The sequence below is a fragment of the Labeo rohita genome, chromosome 1 (genome assembly GCF_022985175.1).
Source record: "Labeo rohita strain BAU-BD-2019 chromosome 1, IGBB_LRoh.1.0, whole genome shotgun sequence".
NCBI classification, from domain to species: Eukaryota; Metazoa; Chordata; class Actinopteri; order Cypriniformes; family Cyprinidae; genus Labeo; species Labeo rohita.
Window position 1 is genome coordinate 41,885,136 of NC_066869.1, and position 27,695 is coordinate 41,912,830.

A 27,695-nucleotide genomic window follows, 5' to 3' on the forward strand; every position below is an offset into this window, starting at 1 on the left:
CTCATTATAAGAAACCAGTTCATAAGAACCATTATTCATGTCGGTGCTGTTAGCCTTGTGGGCAGTGCAGCGGCTGTTGCGCTACGGTTGTACCGAGTTCAAATCCTGCCTCAAGGGCCTTTCCTGATCTCCCCCACCTTCTCTCTCTCTCCCACTTTGCTTCCTGTCAGCTAATGATCTGTCCTATCGCAAAAAGGCCCAAAAAAAAATCTTTAAAAAAAAAAAGATTCATTCGTTGGTGCCTGCAGAAACGATAATAACAACATGAGATTGGATAATTTGGCCTCACAAAAAACTTCAATGTATCATCGCAAACAAATTTTGTAGCACAGTGTTAATTTTTTGTCGCATTTGTAAGTATTTAATTTCACTTCTGGGTTCCTGCTACATCTGAACACTGTTGAGATCGGTTTGTGAAACTTTATGGTAAGCAAAGTCTTCAAAAAGGTAAATTTTCCTTTTCATTCATTGCATAAAAACTGCCAAAGTCTTACATAAGAAAAGACAGACACAAAACCGTTTACATGTATGCGCATCACTGACGCAGAACGATGCACTTCAGTGTACCCTGAGCGGTTGGAGTTACATATTCAACGTGTCCCTATGGTTCCTAACGTGAAGGTGAATTTGTACAGCACTGGTTTATTGTTTTTTTTTAACTGAACTGACATCACACTATTAGCAAGCAAAAAAGTTATTCGCAAAATTGAGTCTCTGTTATTTGACATTTGCGTCTTGCTTTAAATGCACATGCTAAAATATGGGTTTGCAGCAATTATGTCACGGTTTGGTCAGATGTGCAGCCATATTGGAGATACTTGGATGTAAACAACAGCATGGATTGCACAGTTAATGTACTACTGCAGGGGTTCCTAAACTTTTCAATTCCACAACCTACCTAGACAAGTATAATCTATTTCAAGACCCACTAAAAGATTTGAGATCAAAAAACAATAGACGTTCAAACCTGAAACAGTTTTTGTAACATTTGCATTTTCCAGTGCATGCAATCTCATGCAGAATACAGTACAGTAAAATGAGCAAGTTTCTTCTCATTAATAATGCGGACCGAGCCTTTTAATAATGAACCGTTGCTCTGAGACCCTCACTGGTAGTGCCCGCGCTTCAAAACACACAACGCGTGTTTTAAATCATGGCCTGTGCGATTTGAAAATATTGCAATTCGTAATTAATGTTGGTATATCACGCAGCCCTGGACTAAACTGTGTGTGAGTGTGTATCTGTCTAAACCATAGAAAAAACATATGGAAGCTGCCAAATCATATAGAAAAGGACATGGTTAACAGAAAAGGGTGCGATATTTTGATGAACTAAAGTGGTGAAGATACGTAAGAGCAGTATTAATTAAAATATTAGCCTAATATTTCACCTACCTGACCAGAAAAAACACAAACATTGTCAAGATTCTCGTTCAGGTTGGTCAACCACAAATGCCTTTTGTTCCTTAGTTTTTTGCATTCTTCTCCTTGATTTGTTATAACTTTTGGCAGTCTGTACTACTCCAAATGTTTTCCCTGGTCTGACCAATTATTACAGCCCAAAACATGACACTAATTGACCATTTTCAGCAACAATAATCAGCCAAATATGCACGTTTCATACGGTTCAGTGGCACTGTTTACGTTAAGTGCCGCCAATATGGCCGTTTGATGATGCGTTGTCAAAACACTCAACCTTTTTAATCTACCTATACAGTTGTTTGACGACTTTTTGTTTAATCAACCTTTCTGCCCCACTTGTACTCAGAGGAGTGTAAGATCATAATTTTAACGGTAAAAGACTTTAATTAATTTCAGTTAATTTTTATTGTCAATTCAAGCTGTAAAATGTTGCTATTGTATTTTTTTACAGTAAAGTTCTGGCAACCACAGCTGCTGTTATTTTTTCTGGCGTAGGGCCTTTTTCTCACTGACTTCTCACTGACTAGCTAAAGCCTCAGTTTGTTCCTTATTCAATCTCATGGCTGGTACAGCAAACAGCTGGGATATTACAGAGCTCATTTGTGATCTTTAGTTCCTATGAGGAGAGCTGGCTGCGCTCTCGTCTAGTCATCTGTATTCTACTGCTCCGCTGTGTAGTTTGTGTTTACATGCTGTGTGGGTTGGTGGATTGCCATACTGATAGACTCTCAGCAGCTTGTGCAGGTGTTTTTCACACTTTCGTTCTTGTCCCCTCTTTCTCAGGTTCCGTCATTAATGATGGATGCCCAGTTTTCCGAGTTCACACCTGACATCACTCCCATTATGCTGGCTGCCCACACAAACAACTATGAGATTATCAAACTCCTGGTCCAACGCAAAGTCACCATCCCTCGGCCGCACCAGATCCGCTGTGACTGTGTGGAGTGTGTGTCCAGCTCTGAGGTGGACAGCTTGCGTCACTCTCGGTCCCGTCTCAACATCTATAAAGCACTCGCCAGCCCCTCTCTTATCGCCCTCTCCAGTGAGGATCCCATCCTAACCGCCTTCAGACTGGGCTGGGAACTGAAGGAGCTCAGTAAAGTGGAGAATGAGTTTCGACAAGAGTATGAGGAGCTTTCTCAACAGTGCAAGCTCTTTGCTAAAGACCTGCTGGACCAGGCACGCAGCTCCCGTGAACTGGAGACCATCCTTAATCACCGTGATGACCAGAGCGAGGAGCTGGATCCGCGAGAGTGCCGAGACTTGGCCAAACTCAAGCTGGCCATTAAATATCACCAAAAAGAGGTGAGGAGACTTCTGTTACTGGCTACCCAGTTTAATGTTGAACATACAATGAATTAGATGTGCACAATGTTTTGTACAGGTTGTGTAGACTGATGCTTTTGGGGAAAGTGTGTATAACTGAGCGTTTGCCCCTTTTTTGCAGTTGTATGACAGATTTCTCTTCAAAATTCTTGGACATACATTATTTCTGCTTGTTATGGCCTCAGCGAAGGCAGCAAAGAAACCTCATGTGATGATAGTTGAATCCCAAGAAAGAAAATGTCACCTCAAAAACCAAAAGGAATAAATAAATAAATGAATACAGTTTTGGCAGACAATAATGACAGTAATAAATTGTATTTATTTGTTTAGGTAATTAAGTAAATAAAAAAGTGACAAAAAAATATATGACTACATATATATATATATATATATATATATATATATGTCACATTTTAATTTTTTTATCACTTTTTTAAACTTAATTTCCATAATACATTTTTGTTTTCATTAAAATCAGCATAAAAGAATATAAATAGTGTAGTATTAATACTTTAATTTATTTATTTTACATAAATTCCTACATTTATTTAAATTACAATTAACTTATTAAGTTATGTAATGTAATGTAATTTAAATAAAAATGTTTTGCTCCCATAATACATTTTCGTCTTCATTTAAATCAGCATAAAATAAAAGCAGTACAAAAATACCTCAATATAGTATAAATACTTTACATTTATTTATTTATTTTACATGAATTCTTACATTTATTTATATTACAGTTAACTTATTAAATTATGTTTTTAATGTAATTTAAATAATGTTTTTTTTTTTTTTACATTACAGTAATGAGAAGGGTTTTTTTATGCTTATAAGAAATAGAGTGGGAGATGTGCTGAATTATCATGAAAATATTGTCCGAAATGTAAAATTTTAGGTATTTTGTAAGTGAAATATTATTTCTTTTGCTTGAATTTGTGGTGAAATATGATCCGGGCATGTCTCTTGACAGGTTTTGTGAGGTGCACCCAAATACACCATGAAAAGTACTTACATTTGTAATTTATACCATTTTGTGGTATAAATATGCAGTATCAATGCATCAAAATTGCTTCACCAACCCAAAATGATACTTTAGCAGCCGAAAAATGCTCAGTGTAGAAAACATGAATTTCTTTGTGTTCCACTCTTTTTTTTGCAATTTAATATTATTCTGCAAACCCTGTTTAGAATGGGTTGTTCCAAACCTAAAGCAATATGCAAAGTACCTTACTACTTTCTCTGTGAACTTTCTGATCCACAGGGCTATACAATGTGTGCTGAAGACCAGAGGTTTGACTAGATTAGAAAGACAGGAGATAGAGACAATGAGAAATAAGCACTAGGCAGATGAAAGACAGTTGCTCTGCTCCAAGACCTTGTGTGCTGCCAAAGTGCATACTGTCTGACACATTGCGTACTGCCTATAGGCAGCTGCCTTCTAATTCAGCATACAGATGGAAGTGGAACTGATTTTAACTCTTTAGGCAATAGCTATCAGTGCATCAAATAAATAGTGATTTGCAACTGAAAGTTCAGTTAAAATAGATTTCAAATGACATGATGTTCTAATAGCCGTAAAAATACATCACACACAAAAATTGGGTTAAATAATCAATTTTTAATTACACTGAACAATTTAACATATACAGTTGTTTACAGTATAATCTAAACTTCTCTTCTCATCTGCCATCATGGATTTATTTTTTTCACCAAGCTTGTCGCAGTGCATTACGGGATTGCATTCTCCACAAAGATACATGATGTTGCCTTAGAATTTGGCCAAAAGAAGGCAGCATAATTAAGTTTTTAAGCCTACCTTTTGGAACAGCTTTCGTACTGGAAGTGCTCCAGTGATGCTTTAAAATGCTACCTCCGTAGGCAGATCACTAGGCTTTGGGAAAAAAAAAAGCAAGGGAGTGATGTGCTAGGTAGAATATTTGAAGAATTTTGTTGAAGCAGGCAGGGGGAGTGTGTTTTCTGTAGATGTACATATGCAGCAAAGGAAGTGCTGTAGTATTGTTTGAGAGAAACTTAGAGGATTAGTTCACTTTCAGAATAAATATTTCCTGGTCTACTCACCTGATGTCATCCAAGCTGAGGCATAAGGGTCTTATCTAGCGAAAAAATCTGCCATTTTCTAAAAAAAATGTAAATTCATATACTTTGTAACCACAAATGCTCATTTTGAACTTGACCTCAAGAGTTACATAATCACAAACTCGTGATGTAGAGCAGAAGTACTGACCCAGTGTTTACAAAGTGAACGTGCAAAGAAAGTCAAACGGTCTTTACAAAATAAGGTAAAACAGAAAAAGAATTTTGAAGTTGGAGGAGAAAATAGATGAGTTTTTTGCTCTACCCTACCTTTTTGAACCAGAGTACATCGACGAAGAACTAACCACGCATGACCTTACCAATGTGATTACGTCATACTAGGGCTGCCCCATAATAGTCGACTGTTAGTCGACGAGAAGAGGTTTGGCCAACCAAAATTTAATTAATTGTTAAGTCTCAGAAAAAAAAAAAACATTCCACAGAAAGTGGTGAAGTCACACAGTCCATCCACTGATCTATGATAGAGAATTCATTGAGTCCATCACGATTAGATCGTTATCGGCTGGTCTATGTGGTAATATAGTACATGAGGCAGGACATCCAAATGCTAAAAATGTGCGCTAATGAAGTGTCTGTACGGAGTGTGGAAGCTGAACAGTAGCGCGCTTACTGCATGATAGATGGAGGCGCCAGTGCGGTCACTTACTCTTAAAATACTCTTAAAATACCTTTTTGGTCATACAGATAAAAGTAATACATCTTTCAAATCTGTAAAGGCTCTATGTTTATTAATGTGCACTCACAATAACAATGAAACATTGCGCTTTTGTAAAATAATCACAGCAAACAGGATGCGCTTTCTGCCATCTCAGTCTCTGTGAACTTGAATATATCTATAGAGGGTAAAATGTCTACTTTCAAATTAACCAATTCAAATAGAAAACAACTATTCTCAGATTTATGTAAACTGTATGAAACATACATACAGGAACTTCACTACTGCAGAGATGACGAGTCAGTGTCGCTGACTTCATCTCCTAAGTTAAAAACAAAGTACTAGTCTATTAATAAATTATTAAAATGTTAATGCAGTCTCCTTGCTGTTTTTCCCAGACACATTCGTAATTATTATATCTGCCGGTACACTGTGGCAAGCTTTTTTTGTGTGCGCTTGAACGCTTATTAGGCAATGAAGAGCTCATTATGATCTTTATAGTTTATTATTAAAACATGCGACTAATAGTCGACTAATGCTTGACATGAACGACTACTAGTCGACCAGAAAAGCCTTTAGTTGAGGGCAGCACTACGTCATATGTGAAGTTGTGGATGTGCATTGTATAGCTAGTGCAAGATGAGCATTTGTGGTTAAAATGTATATGAAGAGTTCAGATGCAAAACCAGCTAAATCCATCTGACGTCTTTCTTTAAAAAATGCATTTTTATCCGGCTCAGATGTATAGGTTTCTATGTAAGTACTGGTATTTTAGCGAGTTTGAAGAAAAAGTATTTGATGAACGTATAATATGTGTCGAGAGCATTCACTCAGTATCATTATCTCATTTTTGACCGAGATGGCTTTTAGCTGGTTTTGCATCTGAACTCTTCATTTATTTATTTATTTTTAGAAAATTACCAATTGTTTTGTTAGATAACACTCTTATTCCTCGGCTGGGATAATGTAGAGCTGCATTGAAGTCCACTATATGGAGAAAAATGGAATGTTTTCCTCAAAAACCTTGAACATGTTAAATGAGTAAATTATCAGGAAATGTTTTATTCTGAAAATGAACGAATCCTTTACGCAGCATGCAACATATATTTTAATGTCTTGCATTTGAATTGAATTTCTTTCAGCATTTCGATTGTGCTGCTGTTAGCCATCGTAATGCAAGAATTTAAGATAAAATCGATATGTTTATGTCCAATTATGTGTTTATTCCCGTTCTGCATGTAATAAGTAGGATAAAGTTTAGTTTATTTTGTGATAATGACTGGTTTGCTGCTAATTATCTTTTGCTTGTTTGATTGCTGTTTTCTTGAAGCGCTCAATCGTAAAAAACTAAAGTTCAAAAGTTGTAAGACAGTGGATTTTTTTTTCTTTTTTAAAGAAAGGATGCATTAAAATGTGCAACTATGAAAACGTTTACTTTGCTGCAGAAAAACAGTATTTATTCAGCTTTCTATTAATCAAAGAAACCTGAAGAATCCAGATCCAGCAGCACAACTGTTTTCAATATTAAAAATAATAAGAAATGTTTCTTGAGCAGCAAATTAGCATGTTAGAATGGATCTTTCAAGACTCGAGGTATTATGCTGAAAATTCAGCTTTGCATCACATAAATAAATTATATTTTTAATATTTTAAAATAAAATATTTTAATTTGTAATAATATTCCATATTATTATTGCTATATTTTATTATAAGCTGTTTTTGATCATATTAATGCAGCGTAAGAGACTTTCAAGAAGAGACTAACCAAACATTTGAATGATAGTGTACAACATGTAAATAATCCAGGAAATAAACCAGCACATGGATAACGATAGGACTAAAGTTAAAAAAGGAAACATGCAAAGCTAATCTAATACTTGTGTGAAAAGGTTATAAAGGTTTTCAATCAAACAATGTGAAAAGTACCAGCTATTCCACCAAAAAAAGGATAAAAACATTTTGATGGTGCATGGGAAAGCACCTCATGTTACGTTTCATTGATTTACACGCTTCCAGGTCTTTGGCTTTCCAGGGAGATTCCAGTGATCTTTTATCATTCTGAAACCCAAACCGTCTCGCTGCAGAACTGACACATGCTCCAAACTGAGGATTTGAGAGCCTGCTGTCAATATGTCTCGTTTCTCTTCCTGTCAGTCAGAGGTGATGCTGGCTCTGATCTGTGAGACTGCTCCTCCAATTAGCTCTAATTGTTTTGCGTGCCTCAAGAAAAGCTGCTGCGAATACAGATCACAATGCTGTACACGTACACACACGGGAAATGTGGTCAAGACAGATGTGGGGCTTTGAGCCAAGAGATGCTATACAATTGAAAAAGAGAGATGAAGACTATTATGGGCCCATTTAGTGTGCATTTATATTTGTAGTGATTAAAGTTTTATATAATGAGATTAAATATTGAGAAAAGGTTACCAGCATTATACTCCAGATTTCACACAGTAATTTGTCTTCATTTAATATGAGTCAGAGAAGATGACGCTGTAATACTAAACAGGGTTGAAAGGGTGAGGAGAGAGCAGAGAATCAAATACATCTGGAATAAAGCCACACAGGCTTGCTTAAAACATTACTCAGGGGCTTTATAGTGACAGATAATGCTGCTTATGGATTTCATTATACGCTTACAGGTCTCAGGAAGAGCCTTTGTGTTGCTTTGAGCTGTCTTTAAACGGGACTGGTTCTGGTCTTTTGTTGTTGTTGTTACTGCTAAAGGATTGTACGACCTTGCCACAAATGTCAACAAGACGACTACTTGGTATTGCTGATTCTTAGGATTGGGAATTGGAACAACCTTCAAACATTATGTATCAGTGTTATTTAGTACTATTTAAACGCTGTTATAGTGTTTATTACAATTTCAAATAGCTTTTATTTTTATATTTTTAGTTTTAATTTTAGTTTCTGTTTTACTCATTTTGTTACTTGTTTTTGTAAGCGTATTAGTTTTTTATTAATCTTTCTATTACTTAAAGTTATTAATTCTATAGTTGTCATGTATTATTATTTTTTATTTAATTTGCTTTTAGATTTAATAGTTTGAGTATTTTGTTATGCGATTTTGCCATTTTTATTAAGTGTTAATAATTTATTTTTTATTTCAGTTTTAATTTGCAATTTAATTCAAGTACTTTCGTCATTATGTAGCTTTTTTTAACTTAATTTGTTATTTTCAGTTATTTTCAGTTCCTAATCTTCCTAACATTCCTAATTTTTATTTTTTGAAAGGTTTTAATCTATATTCATATTTTATTTAGTTTCAGTTTTTCAGTTATTTCATTTTAATTAGTTTAAGTTTTGAGTCAGAGTTATATTAAAAATGTCCTGGCTCTTCCAAGATTTATAATGGCAGTGAATGGCTGGTGAGATTTTGAAGTCCATTAAAGTGCATCCATTTATCTTAAAAAGTAGTCATAGAGATTACAGTTTATAAAGCTTTAAATAAGGATATTTTCTTACAGAAATGCATCGATTTGCTTTAGAATGCCTTTACTACCCCCTGGAGCCATGTGGAGCACTTTTTATGATGGATGGTTGCATTTTATTGAATCAACAGCCATTCACTGCCATTATAAAGCTTGTAAGAGCCAGGACATTTTCTTAAACAACTCATTATGTATCTTATTTAACTTAAGTTCATTCGTTTTTTAGTTATAGGCAACATTCCTAATTTCCATTGTTTAAAAAGTTTTAATAAAATATTCATATTTTATTTGATTTCGGTTTATTTAATTTCAATTCGTTTAAGTTTTAGTTAACAATAACAATACTGTTAAAGGGATAGTTCACCCAAAAATGAAAATGACTCAACTTCAAGCCATCCTACGAATACAATCAGAGTTACAGTATATTAAAAATGTCCTGGCTTTTCCAAGATTTGTAATGGCAGTGAATGGCTATTGAGATTTTGAAGTCCAGTAAAATACATCCATTCATCATAATCCCAGAGATTACAGTTTATTAAATAAGGATATTTTCTCACAGAAATGCATCAGTTCACTTTAGAGGGCCTTTATTAACCCCCGGAGCCATGTGGAGCACTTTTTATGATGGATGGTTGCACTTTATTGGACTTCAAAATCTCAACACCCATTCTCTGCCATTATTAAGCTTGTAAGAGCCAGGACATTAAAAAAAAAAAAAACTCATTATGTAACTTATTTAACTTAATTTCAGTTGTTATCAGTTTTAGGCAACATTCCTAATTTTCATAGTTTGAAAGGTTTTAATATAATATTCAAATTTTATTTGATTTCAGTTTATTTAGTCTCAATTATTTTGTTTTAGTTAACAATAATAATACTGTTAAAGGGATAGTTCACCCAAAAACGTTTTAATGTTTTAATGACTTAATCCATTCTACATACAATCAGAGTTACAGTATACTAAAATGTCCTGGCTTTTCCAAGATTTGTAATGGCAGTGAATGGCTGTTGAGATTTTGAGAAGTCCAATAAAGCACATCCATTCATCATAATCCCAGAGATTACAGTTTATAAAGCTTTAAATAAGGATATTTTCTTACAGAAATGCATCGATTCGCTTTAGAGGGCCTTTATTAACCCCCTGGAGCCATGTGGAGTATATTTTATGATGGATGGACACACTTTATTGGACTTCAAAAAATCAGCAGCCATTCACTGCCATTATAAAGCTGGTAAGAGCCAGGATATTTTTTTTAATAACTCCGATTGTATTTATCTGAAAGAGTAAAGTCATATGCAACTAGGATGATTTGAGGGTGATGAAATCATGGGGTAATTTAAATTTTTGGGTGAATTATCCCTTTAAGTAAAACATTTGTACGTACAGTAAATCGTTGTTTGTACATATATCATTCCTAGAATCTTTTGGCTTTTTGTGAAAAGGTGTGCTTTTACATCTCTAAACAATGATTTTTACCTGCAGATGATTAAACTGGAAAAAGTCCCATAGGTGTCAATAACAGATAATGTAGGACCCTCCTATCCTCCTTCTGATATTGTTCCCTCATCATCCTTTTCTTCTCTTGTGCCTCTTCCCCTCACCTCCTGTCCTTTCATCATCTCTTCTTTTCTGTAATTTTGGAAAGTTGATTTACTGCAGGGGAACATCAGCGCAGTCAGCATCCCCCACCCCACATCTCGCTCACTTGCTCTTTGAATCGATAAGGATTACATACCCCATATACTCTGAGCAGCATTTTGCTCAATAACTGCTGTGCTTCAATCTCCTTACCTCGCCTCTCAACTGAACTGCTGCTTGAATGCAGTGCTGCATTCATGTGCATTTGATAGACACAACTGCTGCTGATAGAACTGTAAGAAGTGGGCTTTGGCCAATGCTGTTGAATGGGACTTGAAAGTGGTTGAGCACTTCAGTGATTTAAAGTCACCATTAAAATCAAAACCATTCTTATTGTTTTATGGAATGTTGCATTATTTATTATAAATAATTCATGTGTCCTTGTAATATTTAATCAGAAACATTAACTTCCCCTACTCTTCACAACAATACCAAAACCAAAATTAAAGTTTGTTATTTTTAATACTTAAAAACAACAACAACGTTTTGGTAAGTAAGTTTGGGGAATTACAGTAGGCAGTTGAGTTTGGTATTTTATTCGGAGTGTCATGTTCTCAACTGATAAAATTTCAGGCAATCAAAATGGACATATATTATAATTTTATATAATTTTATATTTATATTTATATATTATATTTTTTATTTTACTATTTTTTTATTTTATTTTACTACTATATTGTTTAAAATTTATTTTATTTTGTTTTATTGTATTATTATTTATTAAACATTATTAATAATTTTGAATAGTCTAAAACTAAAACTGAAATAAAAATAGAGATAAACAGAAATTTTAAAAAATTAATTAAAATGAAAATAATAAATAAAAAGTACTGAAATACCTAAAGCTAAAATAAAATAAGCTAAACATAAATATATAATATAAATAATTAAAATGACAAAAACACAACACTAAAATTACTAAAACTTAAACTAAATTTAAAATATTTATAAATACAGTACGACAACAGTACATGAATAATTTCCTCTAATCTCTCTGTTATACTATGAATACAAAGGCCAAAAAGTAAAGCAAACGATATTGCACAGCTTATCTTGGATTCCTGTAACGAAACAAGTCATCAAAGCAGAGAAGCATTGATTGACTTTACACACAAGGTCCAAAACAGCAGAACAGAGCAGTGGTGTGCTAGAGAGAAAGAATAAATCTCTTTCTCTCTCCTCCCTCGCTCCATCAGAACAAAAGAAGCCATTGCTGCTCAGTTGGCCGGGAGCGATCCAACCTGCCGACCAGGCAGAGTGAGAAATTGATTTGTGTTGTATTATTCAGCAACAAATTGTTCTCGGTCAGATCTTCTTTCACTGTCTTTTCTATCTATCTCTCGTCCTTTCGCCCCCCACCACCCCCCGAATCTGTGTGTTTGACTTGGATCAGTAAGAGAGAGTGAGCGAGAGATATGTTGTGAGAGAGTGAGCGAAGGGAGCGTACTCTAATCCCAGGGTGCCGTCAGTGAGCGGGCAGTGAGAACAGAACGAGCAATTCCTCCTGCAGGGTGCAGAACTAAAAATACAGGCCGATATTCAATGTTCATCCAGTATCCAGTGTGAGGAAGAACAAGCACGAGTTCAGCGCTCTCCTACATCTGACCTGCCACTTTTCATGCAAAAGTGAAAATTCATTTACTTACTGTCCAAACTGCTCTTTTCTGTACAAAGAAAGTGAATAGGGACCAATTCAAATATAAGTCTGTTCCTCATACAATTCTATCATAAGGCAACAGAGTCGAACAGAATACTTTTCTAGTTTTGTAGAGCATGACAGACTCAAAGAAAGCAGCTACTGCTACATTTTTCTTTTCCTTTTCAACAAAAGAAAAAAAGTCATACAGGCGAAATGGCCCCAAAGTGGGTAAATGCCTCCTGTGACTTTATATATTTTAACATTTCTATTGTGGGATGTTTATTATGATTAGTTTGACAATTTTGGCTGCTGAAAATATGTAATCTAATCTAATCTAATCTAAACTAAACTAAACTAAACTAAACTAAACTAAAAAACTAAAATAAAATAAAATATATATTCTCTATTTTTTAATAATTCTATTCTGGGATGTTTGACCATTTTGGATACTGAAAATATTAATTCTAAAATAAAATAAATAAAATAAAATTTAATTAAAAATGAAATTGAACTAAATTAAATTAAATTAAAAATAAAATTAAATTAAATAAATGTTAATTGAATTAAAATAAAAAATGCCCCCTATATCTCTATATTTTAACAATTTTATTGTGGGATGTTTAATATGATTATTTCACATTTCTTTTTTGGTTACTGAAAGTACTTGTTCTAAAATAAAATACAATAAAAAATATTATTAAATAATACATAACATATTGTAAATAAAACAATAATTATGAGAAAATAGTTTTTCAGTTATTCTGTGCTAAAACTTTACATTTAATTTAATGTTACTTGCCAATTTTGAAAATTATTTGTAAAATTTACTAGCAATTTCTGAGTGATATCTATATCTATATCTATATCTGTATCTATATCTATATCTATATCTATATCTATATCTATATCTATATATCTATATCTATATATATATATATATATATATATATCACTCAGAATATACATACATATGTATATTTTTATTAATTTCATTTTTATGGCAGTTTTTAATTTTTTGTTTTAGCTTAATTGTGATTTAAAAAAATATTTAAAACATTTTTAGTAAAGAATAGCAACACTAAACACTAAGTTGCTACATTTTTTCCCTTTTGATCATGCTTTTAACATTTATAAATTATAAATTTTTTAATTATACAGTTTAGTCTCAATTATTTTAAAAAAGTAAAAATAATTTAGTTTTTTATTGTTTTTGCTGTACTTTGGATCACATAAATGCAGGCTTGGTAAGCAGAAGAGACTTCTTTAAAAACATTAAAAATCTTTTGACTGGTAGTGTATATATTACATAAAAAATTAACAGTATTTTTTGATGCTTTTTAAAAATGAATTTACTGTATTTCGACCTCTCCACCAACCGCAGTGTTGCGTAGGGGATTGTTGGATATGAAGGATTTGTCTATTAAAACCAACAAGATGACAGTATGTTAAGGACACATTGGATTCTGATGTTGACTTCCTACCTTTGTATACTGTCTGTGATGGCAACATACGCACTCTTCTGATACTCAACAATCAACATGCAATCATGTTTTATCATATAATAGTACAAGCTTCCTGTGCGCATTTTGTCTTACTTATGATGTCATACACTGTTAAAGTTACATATGTGCTGTTTTGCTCACTCATAGCTCCATAAAACATTAATATGGGCTGTAAATTGGACTTAGCAGGAAGGATGAAGCAGGGGAAGGAGACAACAGGAAGCTAAGAGGCAGAGACAGAGCTTATTCCAGCCTACAAAAAAAATGACGACTTTCTGGCAACAGTAACATCAGGCTTATCCCCGGCAGCTTGTGTGTGAACTGAAGTTTCAGTCCGCTGCCCGTCTGCTTCTACACACTAGCCTGCTCAGCCTTTGCTTGTCATTTATTCATCTCACTCGGTAAGAATAGCAGGGACTGCATAAATTAACCAGTACTCCAGTGTCTCTGTGACAAGCAGATTGCTCTCAACAACTTAAATACACGAGGAAGTTATGACAACGACATCTCGGTTTACAGTATGTATTTGTTAATGTGAATAGCTACTAGCTCCACCCACTGCAGTACTCTGCACTTGTGTTTATGTACTAGAGTAAAGTGGGAAAGTTTGTTAGTTTTTTTAATGTACAGCAGTAGGACTGTCATTATAGCAAACAAAATTACAACTCTCTGTAATATCAAAGTGTTTGTTTGTGTGTGAGTATAAATGAAGTCAGTCTGCATACATGCATAAGGCCATTTATTAATTTCAGCATGTGTTTCTGCTGTATGCTATGTTTGCTTAATTATTAATCTTGGTCTGTTTACAAAGAGCCACTGTTTGTGTGTATCAAAAACAACATTCAAACACATGGATATGTACAGAGGAAATCAAAAGTTTACATACACCTTGTACAATCTGCAAAATGTTAATTATTTTATCAAAATAAGAGGGATCATTCAAAATGCATGTTATCGTTTATTTAGTACTGACCTGAATAAGATATTTCACATAAAAGATGTTTACATGTAGTCCACAAGAGAAAATAATAATTGAATTTATAAAAAATGACCCGGTTCAAAAGTTTACATCCCCTTGATTCTTAATACTGTGTTTTTTTTTGTTTATTTGTTGTTGTTAATGAGTCCCTTGTTTGTCCTGAACAGTTAAACTGCCTACTGTTCTTCAGAAAAATCCTTCAGGTCCCACAAATTCTTTGTTTTTTTTAGCATTTTGTGTATTTGAACCCTTTCCAACAATGACTGTATGAATTTGAGATCCATCTTTTCACACTGAGGTCAGCTGAGGGACTCATATGCAACTATTACAAAAGGTTCAAACGCTCACGGATGCTTCACAAGGAAAAAAGAGCCGGGGGTGAAAACTTCTTTTTGAAGATCAGGGTAAAATTAACCTATTTTGTCTTCTGGAAACAGAATATATGTAAACGCCTTTTATGTGAAATATCTTATTCAGGTCGGTACTAAATGAAACATAACATGCATTTGTATGATCCCTCAGATTCTGCAAGGTGTATGTAAACTTTTGACTTAAACTGTATATGCTCAGGAGCTACAGTCAAATACCCCATGGTGATCATACACAGTGTTAAAATTGCATTGTTCCAGTCTTCATTGTCACATAATCCTTCAGAAATAATTTTAATATGCTGATTTGCTGCTCAAGAAAAATTTCTTATCGGTGTTAAAGGCAGTTGTACTGATTAATTTAATTCTTAAATTAATTCTTAATTAATTTTTTCCTGTGACTTTTAAAAAACTTTAACATTTCTTCTCTTCTGGACTATTTTAACAATGTCCTTACTACCTTTTTGGGCCTTGAACGTGTCAGTTGCATTGCTGTCTATGCAGGGTCAGAAAGCTCTCGGATTTCATCAAAAATATCTTAATTTGTGTTTCAAAGATAAACAAAGGTCTTACAGGTTTGGAACAACATGAGGATGAGGTTATCCCTTTAAGAAAAAAAAATAAGATTAAAATAAGACTAAAAATGCACAGCCATCATAAAGGGAAAAAAATTTCATTAAATCATGTGTCCAGGGCACTGAACACTGCTGTAGAAACCGCGTGACTGCACAGTTTGATTAATTCAGAAGATTCTCTAATTTTCACTAGATCTGATATGTGCTGTTGTGACATTTATGCATATTCTGCATCATCAGTTTCAGCAAAGCATTAATTATATCTTTCAACTTTCTTGCCTCCTAGTGTTAAACAAATCATACAAATGCTTGTGTATCGTTTAAACCACTTCACACCTCAGCAAGCACCACTGCATCACCCACGTGATTTGGTAACCTAAAATCAATAGTTTTACAATTCACAGTCGGCCCTGTGCACTTTTCATGTGCTGCTCATGTGATTATTCCAAAATTCAAAATGGGAGGACATAAACATTTTACCTGCGACTGTACTGATTTTGCAATGAAGCATTTACTGTAGATAGCTCCAAGTCATTATGTGATTAAATATAAATTATAAGGGATTTCATCATGTAAATGGCTGAATTATACATTAGCATTGTTCATAGTTAAATTCAGAGTATTAAAGCGGTATTTACAGATTGTACAGAGGAACACTGGGACCTTGTGTCATGCCATTTTGGCAGTCGAACATGCCAGCGGGCACAGCTTACTAGAGTGGCACGATGCCTATTATATACTCCTGAAACAGCATTTTTCAGACCTACGAGGACAGCGGCCATGACATCTGCCAAGAGCTGGCCTAACTCAATAGCACTTTATCCATCCGGTATCACCCACAGTCCCTTTCCTCCTTTTTAAATTTGGTCTCCATCCTACTCTTATTCTGTCTCATCAAGATGGTCTTTGGCTTAATTTTTTTCCTCAGCTATCCCTTCCACGTCCTCCTCCTCCCTATATTGTTTCTTTTCCGCTGCTACATTACAAACAGGGACAGAAGATCTCCGTGGAGAAAGCAAGGAGCGATTAGTCTTCACTCCAGAGTCTTACACTTGCATTTCTGCATCTCTCACTTTTTCACTGGCCTCCGCCTCCATCTCATAATCTCTCCCTCTCGTCCGTACTCTATCACTGGCAGCGGTTATTTTTAACTGTTCTGTGGGTTTGCTGGTGAGTGAGTGTACAGGTTGTAGAAGTTCTCGCTGGTGGATTGTGCCCTGGAGAACATGTCCTGATGATTCCTCACTTAGGAAATCAGAGGAAGTATTTACAGCTTGTTTGCTCTAAGTCAGATTGTCATACTGTACAGCACTGGGATTTTATTGCTGATGTGTGTTAAACTGGTGTTTAGTAGTGCTTGGTTAGTAGAACGTAACTCAGAGTTAAACTGTGTCAGAACAAATTCATCTCGATAATGTCAGATAACTTTGATAGAAAGATATATAATGGATTACAGTCAACCAAAAATTCAGACAACTACAAATTTTACACAATATTATCAATATTTTGTTGACCAATTACCAAGCAGTGCTTAATTTTGTTCAGTCTGTGGTGTAAAAAGGTCACATTAGCAAATAAAGAAAAAACACTTGGTCAGGTCAAAGTGTCTAAATAATTTTTGGTCCCAAATTTTTGTACATTTTACTGGTAGTCTTACTATATGAAGAATTTTTGGCTATAATATGTCACAGTTTACTTTATTTTTCTATCCTCACTTACATAAATGAACTATAGTGTCCTGCACCCACCTAAAAATATCAATTATATCTGGTGTCTGAATAATTTTTGGTTTGACTGTATATGCTAGTAAAATTTGTGTATTTAAAATGTCTTTTTCTTCCTAAAAAAGTAGACCATAAAAACAGATGGTGCATCTTGTATCTTGACAGGCAAAGACAAATCTCACACTAGCAACAGTAAGTAGAACTGAACAATTAGTTTATATTAAGTAGTGTAAAGATTTCTGCTTTTATTGATTAATTAAACCTAATCATCTATAAAATTGGCTGCTAGTTATTTATTCTAAAAATAAATAAATAAATAAATTCAGTTGTCATGCATTGCACATGCATGTCCCCCAATCAGAGATTTTTATTAATAATTTATTACTTTTTTTTAAGTATATACAATTCAGTTGTTTTTTTTTTTTTGCCAGATTTCTCAGTTTTTTTATTACTATTTTTTTTTTTTATTTTAGTTTTAATTATTTTAGTACATCAAGTTATACTAAAGTAAAATGAGAAATGTTAACTGGCAACTAGCTAAAAAGTAGATGTGTAGTTCCCAGCATTAAGAGGGATATATGTTGACAAAAATGGTCATTTTAAGTGTTTTTAATGAAAAAAAATTACATGTTAGAGTTCTTATACAATGGTGAGTTATTTTTGAGATTTAGAAGAGGTTTGGAGATTAGAAAATATATGTTTTTGCTAATTATTTAAATAATAGATTGTCTTGTGAACTTAATTAAGTAAATACTTTTCAACACAATTCAGATATATACAACAAGACTAAATCAAGTTCAGTTAAACAAATAATGTTTTGTTGAGCCAACTAAACATTATTTGTTTAATTAAACTTTTTTTAGTCTTGTTGTATGAACCTGAACTAATTGTGCGGAAAAATTCACTGAACAAGATCTTTTCCCTTTTAATTATAATGATGCCAGTTACAGCGTATATGATGAATTACAGTTACATACAGCATGTACTGCAGCAATATGAAATGTATATTTACTCCCCTGTTGTGCAAAGTAAGTAAAAAGTGACATCTTGATTTGTGAACTTTGGCAGGAGTGGCACACGACACATCCTGGAGCCAGCGGTGCATTATCTGTCGGGTTGCTCATGCTCAGCTAAAGAGAGAATGACATTCTGCTAACAGCGGTCGTGATCTGTTGTTTGGAGCTCTGCCTGGGCTCTACAGAATTGCAGTGGCACTGCAGCAACAATGCAGCTGGGGGAACTGGAGAGGCTAAGTGAATTAGCATTTAAATCACATCTGACCCGAACTGTGCAAAATGAAATTGAGCAAGCTGAACGCTTATTAGCGGAGGTTGAAGGAGAAACGCATGGTGGGGAGAGGAAGATTAGAAGCGTAGGTTTTACATAACTGATGTCCCCTAAACTAGCTCTTTTGTTAGTATTGAAGCTGAGCTAACCCTAAAATTCGGTCAACAACAACAAAAAAAGTTATTAGTAAAGGTTGTTAGAAAATTAAACCATTGCAGTTTAAATAACACACTTGCTACTTATATAATAATATACTATAATATAATATAATATAATATAAAATAATGTAATATAATATAATATAATATAAAATAATGTAATATAATATAATATAATATAAAAATTAATATAATTTTTCTTAAACATCCACATTACGTAATCGCAAATGAGGCAGCTACTAATAGCTTACCTTCATGTAGATAACTTTTTTCACACTTACTGTCTTCTGATTTTGAGGAACTTAATGAGAAACCGTCTTTTCAGACCATGATTCGAGTAGATGCCACTGGCATGCCGATAACTCATACTAATGTGACTTAAAGTAGCCAGTAGCCTGTACCCACTGCCTTGTCAGGTCTGCAAGTTCCATTACTCAAATAAAGTCAAAGTGGCAGCTAAATAGTTCCTGTTCGGTAATCTAAAGAGAGTGCTTATGCACCTGAATAACCTTCAGTCCTTTCTACGTATGTCATATGGTTCATTGTTTCTTTCTGTATGACGAAATCATGCACATTTCTTGGATATCAAGATTTATTTAAACTCTAATATTTGCCGTAAGCCTGAAGACAGCTTTTCAGTGTGTATAATGAGATTTTAATGACCATTTTTCACAGATCTGAATATAAACCATTGTTGTATTGCACTGAGGATGAAAACAAAACACTATCCCTTTCTCTCCTCATCTCTCTCTCTCACTCTTTTGTACTTCAGTATGAGTTTTGATTCACCTCCTGCTTTATTGCCAGATATGCAATTTAGTCCACCAGCTCATATTGAGAAACTTTGATGCGCAAAGCCTTTTTACAGCAGACGGTTTCAAAGGGATTTGGGAAGCACTGTACCCTTAAAGAGACAATTTCCTAGAAAAGAGCCGTTTTAAAAGATTTAGGAGTTGCTGTGTGTGGGGTTTAGGGAATGGCTAGATCACCAGTGGCAACTTAATTTGGCAGAAATAAAAAAGCCGCTGATCACAGTGCACTTCTGCAGTTTTTCTGTAATCTTTTGAGGTTGAAGAAAACATGAAGATGTTGTTCGGTGGCTGCAGTATATATTGCAGTGGATCTCAAAATGGGTCACAGATCAGGACTAATGCAGGGTCAAGGATGAGAAAACAACACTAAAAGCAGATAATACATGCATATCATAGTTACAGTTGGAAAATAAATCGGATGAGCAATTTTTGAAAGGAGAAAATACTTACTATTTTGGTTGTTATTGATATTGAATGCTGTTTGTCCAATGAAATTGGACAATGCTATATAATAAAGAAAATGTGACCCAGGATAATAGGCATAAATTATTTGTACAGTTTAGTAAATTACTGGCTGCTGAGAGCATGAAAGAGAGCATGAACTGTCAAAATTCAATTAATTTTTAGAAATCAAGCACTGAAATTGAAATGTATATCATACTTAAAATTTCTGGACCACAAAACCAGTCATAAGGGTCAATTGTTTTAAAAATGACTTTGTTAGGGTTTGTTAGGATAGGACAATATTTGGCCAATGTTCAATTATTTTAAAGTCTGGAATCTGCAAAAAAAATCAAAATATTGAGAAAATTGCCTTTAAAGTTGTCCAAATTAAGTTTTTAGTAATGCAAGTTTTAATATATTTACAGTAGGAAATATACAAAATATCTTCATGGAACATGATCTTTACCTAATATCCTAATGATTTTTGGTATAAAAGAAAAATGGATCATTTTGACCCATATACAGTGTATTTTTGGCAATTACTACAAATATACCCGTGCGACATACGACTGGTTTTGTGGTCCAGGGTGACATACACTTCAAAATAAGGCCCCACACAGGGGTTTTCGCTATAATAATGTCATAGAATACCCATTCTGGGTTTCCCAAAGAACCTTTCAGTGAAGCCTTTCAGTGAACCTTTTTTTATCCACCTTATTCTTCAATGTGGAAGTAAGCCTATGGGTGAGAATTTCAGTTCATTTGCCGCTATAGGGAAATGACGAGACGAATAACAACATGCAGTAAACAGTAAACCTGTTTGCACTATAAACCAGTATGTTCATAATTTATACAATAAATTAAAATATTATGGTAAGGCACACCAATTTGCAAAATCAAGCAGCAAAACGAGCTGTTTTGTACAGCTAAAATTAGCTGGATACAGATGAGACTGGAAGCCAGACCCATAAAATTTACAAATGACCAGGCCCACTCTTATGCCCCGCTCTTATCTTAAAATCCCTTTTCAAGAACCTTGTGTGCAGTGGAAAGTTTCTGTGGATGTTAAAGGGGACATCAGATGCCCATTTTACACACATTTTGCATCCTATATCTCTTTTAAAGGGGTCATCGGATGCTAAGTTCACTTACATGTTGTTTGAACATTTATGTGTGTTGGCAGTGTGTGTACAAATCTACCCTATAATGATAAAAATCCATGCAGTGGTTTTTAATTAATCTGTAAAAATAATATTCCCTTTTTCAAATCGAGCCATTCTCAGATGCCTGTCGTTGTGGCGTCACACCAACAGAGGCTGCTCCCACGATAGTTGATTGACATGAGCGTTTTACCTCAGATCAGCTGTAACAGTCCGCCCTCTTTGTTTCGATGCCGGAGCAGGGATGTAAGTTAGACAAGAATAACTCAGATTGAGGTGTTGTGTTGCTGGATGTAATAATGAACATAGTGGTCGTCATTTACTCCCGACATCTGAGCCGCTGAAGATGCAGTAGATTACGTTTGTTTGTGAAGGGAATACGCCTCCCGATCTACATATATCCGTTTATGTTTGCGTGAATCATTCGTGATCCAGCTTCACTTACAGCAGAAGTGAGTATAAGGGTTTTTTATGAATCTTTGCAATCGCCTTTCCTAAAAATATGCTAGTTAGCAAGTTTAGCGCCTAAACGCGGCTAAATGCGGCTAAAGTAAACAGGCTCGTCTCTCCACAGAGAGAAGGGCGGGGTGAGCAGAGCTCATTTGCATTTAAAGCAGCCACGACCAGAATGAGATGATTTTGACAAGGTAAAAAGGGTGTTGCTTTACACAACCATTGAGAATTTTTCACTAAAGTATATTATAGACTTTTCATTAAGACCCTAAAGAATCATATCAACTTGTGGAAAATGGGCATCCGATGACCCCTTTAAAGGTTCTTGATGTAACCATCCATGCCGAAAAAGAGCCATTATTTTTATAATAAGAGTATAAAACAATAGATACATTGTTCGAGATTAAGACATAAGTACTTGGAAACCTTCTGGTTGTCAGATGTTAGTAAACATGTTCATAGTTAATATGATGAACTACACCTGGTGTGTATTTGTGAAGAACTGACTTCAGAAAAAGACTAAAAATCACCTTGTGACCAAAAATGAGTCTGAAAAGTAAAGTCGGCTGTGAGAAAACCTCTAACATAATTTGTTTGCAGATGCCGCTTTCATATTTTGCAATCTCATGCATTCATACATTTTTAAGCATGACTTCAGCATCCAAATAGTGTTGCAGTCTGTGATGCAGGTCAGATGCACATCATGCAGAGCAGATGTGCACAACATTAGGGGAAGTTAATGTATTCTTTGACTCTGCATTAGAGTCAGTGACTCTTCAAGAGTGAGCCAGCCTAAACTCTTTGCATTATCAGAGCTGGAGATCAATCCTCATTAGCATACTGCTTCCTAGCAACCAGAACATGAACAGGACATCTGTTGTTCTGTAATCGCTTTCTGTCAAACAAGACAGAAGAACAACAGATTACCTCATAACCTGTCCTTCTGTTTACCTTTTGACCTGTCTCATAAAGGTCGCTCAATGTAAACCTAACTAATAGTGTTAATTCATCCTAGTGACTTGATTTTTTGGAATCTGTTCACCATCATTATGCATAATTCACTAGCATTCAATAGCGAATATGGGATTTCAGTAATAAGTGAATACTTTTTTTTTTTTCGTTTATTCAACATATTAGTTCTAAAACACTATTAAAGTAGATATTATTGCAATATTGGTTATAAAGCACTGCATAATTTGGGACCTCCATATATTACAGATTGTTTGTCAAGATCCAAATTGTAGTTTAAAGAGTTAGTTCAGCCAAAAATAACAATTCTGTCATTAATTACTCTCCCTCATGTTGTTCCAAACCCATAAGACCTTAGTTCATCTTTGGAACACAAATTAAAGATTTAAAATTTAAAATGTAAAATTTACAGATAATGTACTCACCCCCCTTGTCATCCAAGATGTTCATGTCTTTCTTTCTTCAGTCATAAAGAAATTATGTTTTTTGAAGAAAACATTTTAGGATTTTTCTCCATATAATGGACTGCTATGGTGCCCCGAGTTTGAACTTCCAAAATGCAGTTTAAATGCGGCAAAATGCAGTTTAAATGCGAGAAGGGGGTGAGTACATTTTCTGTACATTTTTGTTCTGGAAGTGGACTTCTCCTATATGATATTTTTGATGAAATATCACATTCAAGGCCCAGAAAGGTAGTAAAGACATTGGTAATATAGGCCATGTGACATCACTGGTTCAACTGTAATATTTTGAAGCTATGAAAATGCTTTTTGTGTGCAAAGAAATCAAAAATCTCTGAGAAAGACAAATTTATTTATAAATGCAATTCAACCATATTTTTTGTTTAATAGCTTCGACAAAGCAAGCCTACCCCTAATTCAAAATCTTTATATCGAGAGATTTGAGACATTATGTATCAGTACCATAAACATTTTCAACACAAATGAAAACAAAGCAAATCTATTTTTTCCTCCAGTTACCCTCCATTAACGTCTGGAAATAAGCTTCCATCGAAAGCTGTTACTGCTCAACAAAGAAATGCATTTTCAATAGGCTTCTCTCTTTTGACGTCAGTTGTATTGTGTATGGACATTATTCATTTATCCACATCCGTAAATTAAGTATAGTGCTATGTGCACAAGTAAGACTGATCTTTAATGCACTTTTTTTTTGACTCCTTGCCAACCTAAAAGAACAACATGCTTCCTTTCGTTCAGTCATTCTCTGTCAACAAACTGTTATTCATTGGTAAAAGTAAGCTTCATACTGGAAAACCTATTATGAAGCTGAGCTTCTGTCATGGTAATGAAAAATGTAGTTAGTTTACAAGCATCACTGCTTTTAGTTTGCACTCCCCAGGAATGGAAGTGAGCAAGAACAATTCATTCATATCAAAGTCTAGCAAACTACTCCAGCAAACTCATCCATCTTTACAGTGCTCCAATTTCATTTATCTTCAATGCAACGTTGAGGTACATATGAACGCCATTCAGGCCATTCTCACAGGTCACAATACAAGACGCCATTTATTTACTTGCGAGCCACGTGTTGTAAGTCATTACTACGATCTGTAGCGGTGCATGCTGGCTGGGATGTTATCAGTCTCATTTCGTGGGCAGGTTGAGGAATGGTGTTGTTAGCTAAAGGGCCGCCTGAAGGTTAGTGTTCATATTGATGGATGAAGAAGGGATTTAGCTCATTGCTGTAGCATTTTCCTCACACCATGGAAGAAATACCAACAAGTCAGGCGTAGGGAAACGACCCAGCCTCACAAACGGTTCATTATAAAATAAAACCTGAAGGAAATTACTGTCCTATCTCCTTTCTCGAAGCTCTTTGCTAAATTCACTCTAGTGTCCTTTTTACCCTTTTCCACACCCCCTCCCTGGGGTTAAGGTGCTTCTATTAGCTTACTTCATTAAGTGGAGGTTGATTGTCTTTTCCTACGGGACCTTTTGTGATATATGCAATAAGGCTAAGTGAGGGATTGTGGGAAACCAGTGATTGGTTTCTCAGGCTTGCTACAGAAACTCTCGACAATGGAAACTTTTAAATCGGAGAAAGAGTTGTTACTCATCTATCATGCCGTGTTGTCATCCCACGCAGCATTTTCCATTACAGCCACTAGATAACTTATCACAAATGTGCTATGAAATATGAGGCGAGTCAATTCTTGGCTCGCTTCATTTCAAAGCAGATGTTTCTGAGGACGCTCTCTTGCAAGCAAGTCTCTTACAGCAATGCACTAAACTGGTAATTAGCTTTGTTTACACTCTGAAGAAGCTTTTCTCTATTTATCCTCCACGAGAATGATTGATAATAGAAATGCTTCTTGCATCATTAAAGAAATTGTTCACCTTAAAACAAGTATTTTGTCATAATTTAATCATCCTTGTGTTGTTGCAAACCTATATAACTGATTTTCTTCTGTGGATCTGTTTATCTATTTATTTTCAGTTTTATTTGTTATGTTTTTCCAGGCCAATCTTTTTTTATATAATGAAAGTTAATGAAGAGCTTTAAAGCTTTTAAATGACAGAAAAGTGAAGTTTTTCTGTGGTTAACGGTTTACATGTTATCACATGGCTTAAAAGGGCTCCGAATGTGTACCAATTTATGATACTTTTGTGTACTTTTCGAAGCTTGACAGCTCGCTTTCGTTGTCACTGCATGCTTCAACCATTATTTTAAATGACATTTTGTGTTCTACGGAAGAAAGAATGTCAGAAGGGTTTGGAATGGCATAAATAAGATGAGTAAACCTTTCCTTCAGGAATATAATGATAATAGTGCTGTTTGCATTTGCCAGTTCTGTTTGTCTTCCTGTCACCACATTCATATTCAGCTGCAAACCATGAGTGACATTTCAGAGCTAAATGTGTTAACACACATGGTTCAATCAACAACAAATGCAGAGAAATGAATCACAGTATTTGTCTGTTCTTTAAAGCGAGATATGTTTATGCAATAAATGTACATGCTAGATCATTTTCATAAATGTGTTTACGTCATTTAAGGAATAATAAATCACATTATTTTGTGCCACGTAAACATAAAACCATGTCTGCATTTGTGATTGTAGAAACAACAAACAACAAGCGCTTCTCTACACTGCTCAAAACTCGCATTTGAATAGACAGTAGCAATTTCTTTAAATATGAAAACATACTTACAGGCTGTGAGTCAGAAGCGACAGACTGTCCTTGCAAAGTTGGAAGGACAGCAAACTCTCCCAAGTTCAGGAAACAGTCCTCTGTAAAATGCACTGCACACGCTCGAATATTTGGGTTGCACTGTTCTGAAACAGTGTTTAACCACTGATTTCTAGTTGTGTCCTCTTTTGGAAGCCCAAACAAAGTAGTTTTGCTTTTGTAATGAAACACACAGCATCTCCGCGGCATGGAGGCGGTGGCAACAATGCTACAGTGAGATTAATAGGCATTTTAGGAAGGCATGGATGAGTGTTCACTTTTATAAAGAATATCTCTTTGGGTTTGAAGCTTTAATCTTTGCAGCTTTACAGATCTTAAATATGCACGAACATTAAATCGCATCATAACCCCTTTAATGCATATATCATTAAAAAATCCATGCATTATAAAGCGATAACGTATGATTTCTATTCATGCGTCAAACAGAGTACCCTGTTGAAAAAAAAATAGCATATATTGATTGAGCTGGATTGAGCTGGTTTAAGCTGGTCCTTATCTTAAACAGGACCAGCTTAAGACTAGCACTTGACCGGCTAAGGACCTGCTTAAACCAGCTAAGGACCAGCATAAACCAATTGAGGACCAGCTTAAACCAGCTAAAACCAGCATCCATGCTTCAAAACCTACCTAACCAGCATATGCTGTTTTTTTCAACAGGGTCGTTCACTCCAGAATTAATTATTTCCTGATAATTTACTTACTCCTTTGTCATCCGAGATGTTCTTTCTTTCCTCAGTTGAAAAAAAATAAGGATTTTGGAGGAAGAAATCATGATTTTTCTTCATATAGTGGACTTCAATAGGGACCAACGGGTTGAAGGTCCAAATTGCCATTTCAGTGCAGCTTCAAAGGGTTCTACACGATCCCATCTGAGGAATAAGGGTCTTATCTAGCAAAATGATATGTAATTTTCTAAAAAAAAAAAAAAAAATTATATACTTTTTAACCATAAATGCTCATCTTGCACTAGCTGTGCGTCCACGACTTCAAACATTATGTGAAAGGTCTGGAAAGGTCACACGTGACATAGGCGGAAGTGCCGACCCAGTGTTTACAAAGTGGACGTGCAAAGAAAGCCAAACGCCAAAAAACAAAAGGTAAAACAATTTTGAAGTAGGAGGAGAAAATTAGATGGAATTTGTCCCTTCCTTACCTTTTTGAACTGGAGTACACAAATGAAGAATTAACCATGATTACGTAATTTGTTAAGTCTTAGACGCGCATTGCAGAACTAGTGCAAGATGAGCATTTGTGGTTAAATAGTATATACATTTTAATTTTTTTTAGGAAATGACTGATCGTTTCACTAGATAAGAACCATATTTCTCGGCTAGGATCCTGCAGATCCCTTTGAAGCTGCACTGAAACTGAAGTTTGGACCTTCAACCTGCTGATCCCCATTGAAGTTCACTATATGGAGAAAAATCCTGGAATGTTCTCCTTAAAAATGTTAATTTCTTTTAGACTAAAGAAAGAAAGACATGAACATCTTAGAGAATATAGGGGTGAGTATATGCAGGATTTAGAAGTGAACTAATCCTTTAAATGTTTGCACAATGAGTGTTGGATATTTAAAGATGGCATGTGAAGTTGAAACATTTTTTTCAACACATCTTGTGAATGTCAAGAAACATATCTCATTTGGATCTGGTTTGCCCTAATTATACAGATTTTCCTCAAGATCAGCTAGTCAATCATACCTCCCACCAACAAATGGATTATGAAAATATGTAGTTTTACCCATCTGTAGGATAGATGAAAGATTACTCATTCTTGTCGGCATAAATAATGCTCCTTTTTCTCACAGTTAATTG

The 27,695-nt window shown here is 34.7% G+C and overlaps 1 protein-coding gene across 2 annotated transcripts in view; it reads left to right on the top strand.

The window, feature by feature from the left end:
- Positions 1 to 27,695, top strand: part of trpc5a (transient receptor potential cation channel, subfamily C, member 5a) — a 69,204-nt gene that overhangs the window by 22,516 nt on the left and 18,993 nt on the right. For both annotated transcript variants that reach the window (XM_051113145.1, XM_051113154.1), the window contains exon 3: positions 2,205 to 2,726. In XM_051113145.1, coding sequence (XP_050969102.1) covers positions 2,205 to 2,726 — 522 coding nt within the window. The remainder of the gene's footprint in view (positions 1 to 2,204; positions 2,727 to 27,695) is intronic.